Source organism: Mus pahari, chromosome 21, assembly GCF_900095145.1.
Source record: "Mus pahari chromosome 21, PAHARI_EIJ_v1.1, whole genome shotgun sequence".
NCBI lineage: Eukaryota > Metazoa > Chordata > Mammalia > Rodentia > Muridae > Mus > Mus pahari.
Genome location: NC_034610.1, coordinates 8,388,368 through 8,396,007, shown reverse-complemented (window position 1 = coordinate 8,396,007; position 7,640 = coordinate 8,388,368). Strand labels below are relative to the sequence as shown.

The 7,640-nt window shown below is 47.8% G+C and overlaps 1 protein-coding gene across 1 annotated transcript in view; it reads left to right on the top strand.

Annotated features, from left to right (window-relative positions):
* The window catches only part of LOC110338544, a 50,795-nt gene extending 43,407 nt beyond the window's left edge, over nucleotides 1-7,388 (top strand). The window contains exons 8-11 of the mRNA XM_021221881.1: nucleotides 1,624-1,684; nucleotides 2,433-2,629; nucleotides 6,839-6,953; nucleotides 7,338-7,388. Of these exons, the coding sequence (XP_021077540.1) occupies nucleotides 1,624-1,684; nucleotides 2,433-2,629; nucleotides 6,839-6,953; nucleotides 7,338-7,388 (424 nt within the window). The remainder of the gene's footprint in view (nucleotides 1-1,623; nucleotides 1,685-2,432; nucleotides 2,630-6,838; nucleotides 6,954-7,337) is intronic.
* Nucleotides 7,389-7,640: the final 252 nt, after the last annotated feature.

Below are 7,640 nucleotides of genomic sequence, written 5' to 3'. Positions count from 1 at the left end.
TCTCTCTCTGTCTCTGTCTCTCTGTCTCTGTCTCTGTCTCTGTCTCTGTCTCTCTCTCTCTCTCTCTCTCTCTCTCTCTCTCTCTCTCTCTCAGCAGCTCCTGCTCACTTGTGTGCCTTCCTCCCTCCTTACTCTCGAGGAAATGGGAGATGGCCACCCTCTCCCACCCACCCCTGGTGCACACAGAGCGAGTAACCCTGGGACACTGACAGTGAGTTACACTCTCCAGCTGGAACTGCTCAAAAGAGCCACCCGGGGTCCTAATTAGCGAGCATCCTCCCAGGGGCGGGTCTTCTCCAGGAAAGCAGTTTGTCAAACAGCTGTTCCCAACTGATTAAAGACTGTTTGCCGCTACCTAGGTGTTTGTTGTTCCCTGTGTACAAGGGCAGATGTCACCTGTCCCGTCCAAGCTCAGCAGAATCCAGCCGGGACTGCTTGCCTTTGCTCCCTGGTGACCCCACAGATTAGCCCTGAGACCCCCAGCTGTGATGTGAGCTCAGCTGAGCCCCTTGGGCATGGGTGGCCCACTTCTTAGCCTCAGGTGCTCTGGGGACACCAGGAGCAGCACCTGAGGCTGTGGAAGGCATCCACAGGCCTTGTCTATGGCAGCACTCCACAGCCAGCAGCCAAGTAGCACACTGAGGTGATTTATTGGTTCTTGAGTGTAGGACCTCAAAAATAACCCGGAGGCCTGGCAGGGTAACACAGAGGCCTTTCCTCCCAGCACTCCAGAGGCAGAAGCAGGCAGGTCTCTGTGAGTTTGAGGCCTACTTGGTCTACATAGTTAGTACTAGGCCAGCTGGGGCTATGTAGTCAGACCTTGTCTCATGAAAACAGACAGACAGAAAAAAATAGTCCCAATTTGGTAACCCTGTATTCTCACAGAGCTGGTCTGAGAACCCCATAAGAGCTCCCAGGTAATGGAGGGGTGTTCCTGAGACTACCTGGGACAGCGCCAAGGTTTATGCAAGTTCCCTGGTGTCTGGAGCTAGCCAAAGATACTAAAGAAATTCCCTGCCATGCATAGAGGTGCACACATGGGTAAATACACACAAGTGTATACACATGCTCTCACACACATACAAGTACTCATCCATGCACACATACTTGTGCACAGGTGTACACACACAGATGCACAGTATCCCGTGTGTCTATGCACAGCACAGGTGAGGAACACTGAGTGCCAGGTGCACTTTCCCTTCATGATGAACAGTACGTAAGGTGGGCTTGTAATTGAGCATCTGTATAATGGCAGACATCCCTCATCGCTCACTGCAGAGCTGAAACTAGGCTTAGGGAAGCTAGCAGGGTCCATTACAGGATGCAGTCAACCATTTCAGAGGGTACTATTCCTTATGCCTGTTCTAGGAGCCTTCCCTCCACCACGGAATAGGCCCATGTTTATGACAAACTTTATTTTTAATACATGGTAAAAATGTCCTCTGAAATCTATACCACTTGTTCTGCATAACTGCATGCTGTGTGGGAGCTGTCCTGTCAGCGTGGTGGCCTCCTGCAGGATGATCCAGCCAAGGGCGTCCAGCCTGAGGACATGTGACTGCAGTGCTGAGCCTGACAGCTTCCTCCCTGTTTGCTTTTCTCTGTTTGGTATCACCCGGGCAGACTGCTGGAGAGAGATGGCCGCTTTGCAGACATGGATGCTGAGCACAGGGCCAGAAGCCTGGTCAGTGTCCTGTGGGCCCAGGGGTAGTACCGACAGCATTCGTCCTGCTTGGAAATAGATTTGGGAAGTACAGGGGGAACTGGGATGGAAGGTATTCTGTCTCCTGACTGCAAGATCCAGTTCCATTTTCCTGGAATTGTTACTCAAATCAGGATATTTTGTGGGCAGTGGCCCGGGACAGAAAGAAAGGTCCATTTGGGTTGTAGTGAAGTAAAATCTGAAGTCTAGGGGTGGAGGTTCAGCTGAGTTAATGAGTATTTGCTTAGCGCGCAGGAAATCTTGGGCTTAAATCCCAGTATCATATGAACAGGGCATGGTGGCACGTACCTGGAATCTTAGCACTTGGAGGGATAGAGGCAGGAAAATTGAGAGTTCAGAGTCTTCCTAAGCTATACCATGAGTGTAAGGCCAGCCTGGCATACCTGAAGACTCTGTCTCAAAAGAAAATTATCAAGTCCACCTTAAATAAAAACAGTATAGAGCACAAACCACTTCACCTTCCTTCCTCTGGTCTTCTGCTTGTTCCTACACTACACTGGGCCAATGGGGCTGGTTATAGAGAAGAAGATGGCTCATGGGGCAAGCATGAAGGTGGACCCAAGTGGTAGCTGTTGGTGATATGGCACATATTAGAAAACTTTCAAATATGAATATATAGATCATTACCACCCCAGTTTTGAGCTAAAATCCACTTCTCATGTTCTCAATGATGATGACAAAATGTAAATGTTTTTTTTTTCTTCCCAAGCTGGATTACATGGTCCCAAGAGGTCATCCACAGACAGATGTTCCACCAAGAGAACCAGGGGAGGAGGACTCCCCAGACCCTGGGCAGCAGCCTCGAGCAGGACCTGCCCTCCGATTTCTGAAGTGCCAGAGCCCAGAAAGCCCACAGCAACGTCCCCACCTGAAGACAGGAAGACACCGGATGACCCTGTGTGGCATGTGAGTCATCAAAGCGATGAGAACAGGCCCAGGGAGATGGCTCAGCGGGCAGAAGGGCCTGTGGCAGGCCTGATGACCTCAGATCCCTGGGACACACATATCCGTGTACACATGCTCGTGTACACAGACACACACACAGAGGCATATGTACACATATGTGTCTGCACACATACATATGCACACACATATATACATGCACATGCAGACATGTATACATGCACACATACACATGCACACACATGCAGGTAGCATACACATAGGAATGCACGCACGTATGTGTGTACACAAATACACACACAAGCACATACACACATGTATGCATGTGCATTCACATACATACATACATGTACATATGCCTACACATGTACACACACATATACATGCATACACAAATGTGCAATGGGCACACCCATGCATGAACACACACATGCACACACACCAATAAATGTGAAAAATAGGTCAAAATGAGGAACTTGCCAACAAGTAAACAGTAGAACTATGAACAGAACTCTAGGGTGGCAGTAGAAGTATTTGGGGTGGGGGAGAAGTGAAAAGTGAGTAATTTGGATTTCATAGACAGGTTCCCTCTCAGCCTCAGACCACTTTCTCCACTGTCCTTCCAGGGACCCTGGGCTGGGCAGGTGCTTATCCCAGCTGCCTCCAAACTCCATAACAGGCTTTCATCCCTGAGTTAAAGTGTGTGACCATCCATCTCCTGCCTGTCACCCCTACTCACGGGAGGCACCCCATGAGATTCTTTTGGTTTTAGAGAGGCCAGCCTGGTCTAAGAAGTGAGTTCCAGGACAGTCAGAGTGACACAGGGAAACCCCATCTTGGGGGGGAAAAAGTTATTATCAATCAACTATTGATTAATTAATTATTGATTGATTAATTTTAACTGTTATTACAGTGCTGGGGTTGAACCTAGGATCTTTCCAATATCAGACAAATGCTCTGCCACCGAGCTGCACCCCAGAGCCTACAGTTTCTCTTCTGTACACATCCACTCCCTGGTCCCCAGGGAGGCATGGTTGGTGTTGCATGTTGACACAGGTGGGCTCGGCTGTGTTTCCTTCTCCGATCTCAGTGAAGCTCAGTGTGTTTCATCGCCTTGTACTGTGTGCATGATGACACCTGCACCTTGGGCTGTTGGAGGACTCAGTTCAGGGATGTGGACAAGATGTCCTCTGTCACGTTTGTCTGTGACACCAGCTCTTTTAATGCCACACCCCAGTTATGTCTCGGTTGTGACTGGTATCCAGTCCACTCTCCGGACCAGTAATCTCATAAGGGGAAAATGAGGGCTATAGGCTGTTAGTGGGTCCTCATTGGTCACACCAGGCTAGATCCAGCTCCCTGCTTGCCCTGTGTAAGACAGCAAATCACGGGGAGCCTCAGGTATAGGGTTATCCATTTTGAGTGTTGTCTTAGCAAACGCTTCCTGTCCAGCCTCGGCCTGGCCCCTGATGCCTTTCTGATGCCCTGCAGGGTGGTTTTGTGGACAGCCACTTTGACTGCACTCCAGTGTAGTGAGGCTTGGTAAAGCCTTCCAATAGAGCGCTTCCTCCTCCAGTCCTGTGTTACTTTAGTAACAAACGTCCGTTTTTCTGTCTGGAATCCTTTCTAGATTGAGGGTAATGAGGAGGATTGGCGTTTCAGCAATGCACCTTGGAACCTAGAATGAAGCTATCATACACTTTCTTATCCTTCAGAAACAGCTTGCCAGCTTGCCAGGGCTGGAGCGATGGCTTGCGGGTTATGAGCCCCTATTCTTGCAGATGAACCAAGTTCAACTCCCATCCCTCACAGTTATCTGTAACTCCAGTTCCAGAGGCTCAGACACCCTCTTCTGACCTCTGAGGACACCAACCATGTGTGTGGTACATATACCCGGCGGGGGAACATTCAGCCACAGAAAATAAATCAAATAAATCAACTCAGCTTTCTGACCAGATTATTTCAGGCAACACAGTGCTGTCAAGGCCCAGGCACCATGCAGGTGCTGATGGGTGAGGACCAGCGTTCCTGTTCATTCTAGAGACACTCGGATTTCTGGTCTCCAAAGTGACATAGAGCCCACTTTTGTGGGGTCCTTGGCAGCACCATGGCTGTGGCTAGGCAGGGCCACAGTCATTTGACTCAGATGCCTGACTTTGTGAGGAGCCATCCTGTGGTACTTTTCACTAGGAGATCCCCAGAAGCCACCAACACAAAGTGACTTTAAGTCTAAGCCAACATAACTGAGGGAAAAATCTCTCATGTCTTTGGATGTTCATGCAAGTTTTAGGATAGCTGATATTTACACACACAAACACACATACACACACACACACACACACAAGGATACACACAAACAGACATACACAGACACATACACAGACATACGTAGAGACCCAGACACATGATGAAACATACAGAACTCACTCAGAAACACATGTGGACACACACACACAGATACACATAGACATATGCCCCCCACAGATACACATACAGATACACATGGATATATGCCCTCACGTGCACACATACACAGATACACACATGCACACACTCATTCACATACAGACACCTACACTCACACTTGTACATGCTCATTCACACATAGACACCTACACTCACACTTGTACACACTCATTCACACACAGACACCTACACTCACACTTGCACATGCACATTCACAGACACCTATACTCACACTTGTACACGCTCATTCACACAGAGACACCTATACTCACACATGCACACGCTCATTCACACACAGACACCTACACTCACACTTGTACATGCTCATTCACACACAGACACCTATACTCACACTTGCACATGCTCATTCACAGACACCTATACTCACACTTGCGCACGCTCATTCACACACAGACACCTATACTCACACTTGCACACACTCATTCACACACAGACACCTATACTCACACTTGCACATGCATGCCTTTGCTATTTGCCATTTGCTTCCATTTCCCTGACAAGGACCTTTGATGAGGATTGGAAGAAGGATCTAGAAGTAGGCACTGTCTTAGCATCTTTGGCTTTTCAAGCCATCTGCCAAGGTGGTGCTGTCGAGTACAGAACGCCAAGCCAAACTTTATCGAATTTGTTAGGGTTATTGTGATTTTGTTCATGGTCAGTACCAGTTTGTGCTTAAATATCCTTGTGGGTTCAAGTTATTCAGAAAGACATTAGAGAGTACATGGCTGTTACACTCCATGGCAGACACACCAGGGGAGCAATGGTTAGAGCCCAGTGAAAGAAGAACCCTGTGGGGAGTGAGGTGGTTAAGTCTCATAGCCTTGGGGAGGCAGAGCCCTCCTTAAAACATACCACATTTGATTGTGAACGCTATTGTCTTGGAGAGGACGCTATTGAATTTTTTTAAAAAAAAATTATGGTATTGACAGGGCTGGAGAGATGGCTCCACAGTTAAGAGCATTCACTGGCTGCTCTAACAGAGGACCCAGGTTCAATTCCCTACACCCACATGGCAGCTCACAATTACTTACTACTTCAGTTCCAGGGGATCCAGTGCCCTCTTCTGGCTTCCATGGGCACTGCATGCATGAGGTTCCTAATGCAGGCAAAGCATTCATTCACATTACATTGTTTTTTTTAACTACATTGAGGAAGTCTGTGTACTGGCTGGTTTTGTGTGTCAACTTGACACAGGCTGGAGTTATTACAGAGAAAGGAGCCTCAGTTGAGGAAATGCTTCCATGAGATCCAGCTGTGGGACATTTTCTCAATTAGTGATTAAGGGGGGAAGGCTCCTTGTGGGTGGTGTCATCCCTGGGCTGGTGGTCTTGGGTTCTATAAGAGAGCAAGCTGAGCAAGCCAGGGGAAGCAAGCCAGTAAGGAACATCCCTCCATGGCCTCTGCATCAGCTCCTGCTCCCTGACCTGCTTGAGTTCCAGTCCTGCATCCTTTGGTGATGAATAGCAGTATGGAAATGTAAGCTGAATAAACCCTTTCCTCACCAACTTGCTTCTTGGTCATGATGTTTGTACAGGAATAGAAACCCTGACTAAGGCAGTCTGTGATCCCCAAAAGTTAATGTCATAAAGATGAATAAAATGGGAGAAAAAGGGCCTTTTATTTGCAGGAAAAAAGTCTGCACTGGTGTTAAGAGCATTTTGAGTTTGTGTACAGAAAACAGTCTGGAGATCATCCATAAAAGAACCTCTCCTCTCTTTCCTTTAGGAGCAAGCTTTCCAAACACGAGAGGGGCACACTTGCTCCTGCCAGGGGGACCCCAGATCCCAGACCTACAGCACCCCTGACCCTTGCACACGTGATCCAGACCCATCCTGTGGTAGTAAGTTCCTGTTTTCTCTCTGCCTGTGCTGGGTGGAGGCTGTGGCTCTTCATGAGATCAAAGGACTGATGAGAGCAGGAGAGGATGGAAGGCCAGGAGGTGGGGCAGAGCAGGATGCCAGTGCAAGTGTGAGATTTCTGAGGATTTCCGGGCTGGAGATTAGATGGGCCAGCAGCAGCAGCAGCAGCAGCAGCAGCAGCATAGGAGATGTCAGGCTAATGGTAGGCACCAGAGAGGAATGAATAGCTCTCTAATGGCTTTCAACTACCTGGGTGAGTTGGTGCCGATGGCAAAGTTAGTGCACAGTGCAACCCTCAGAGTGTATTGTTGAGAACAATGGAAAGAGTTCATGTAAATACATGTTATTTTTTTCATTCACTGTAGGAGGCCAAGACAGCAAGTCGATACTGGGTGAACTATGTGGATGAAGAATAAGTTTTTTCTTTTCTTTCTTTCTTTCTTTCTTTCTTTCTTTCTTTCTTTCTTTCTTTCTTTCTTTCTTTCTTCTTCTTTTTTAACAGTCATTTGATAAAGTCCAAACAGGACATGACAGCTTTCTTTTTCTTTGGTTCTGCGTTATGATAAGCAGCGAGGTTGGTATCCGGTAAAGATGCTCGTGCCTGACATGAGATGCCTGGCACTTCGTTCTTTCATTATTATTTTTTAAAATTTATTTATTTATTATAT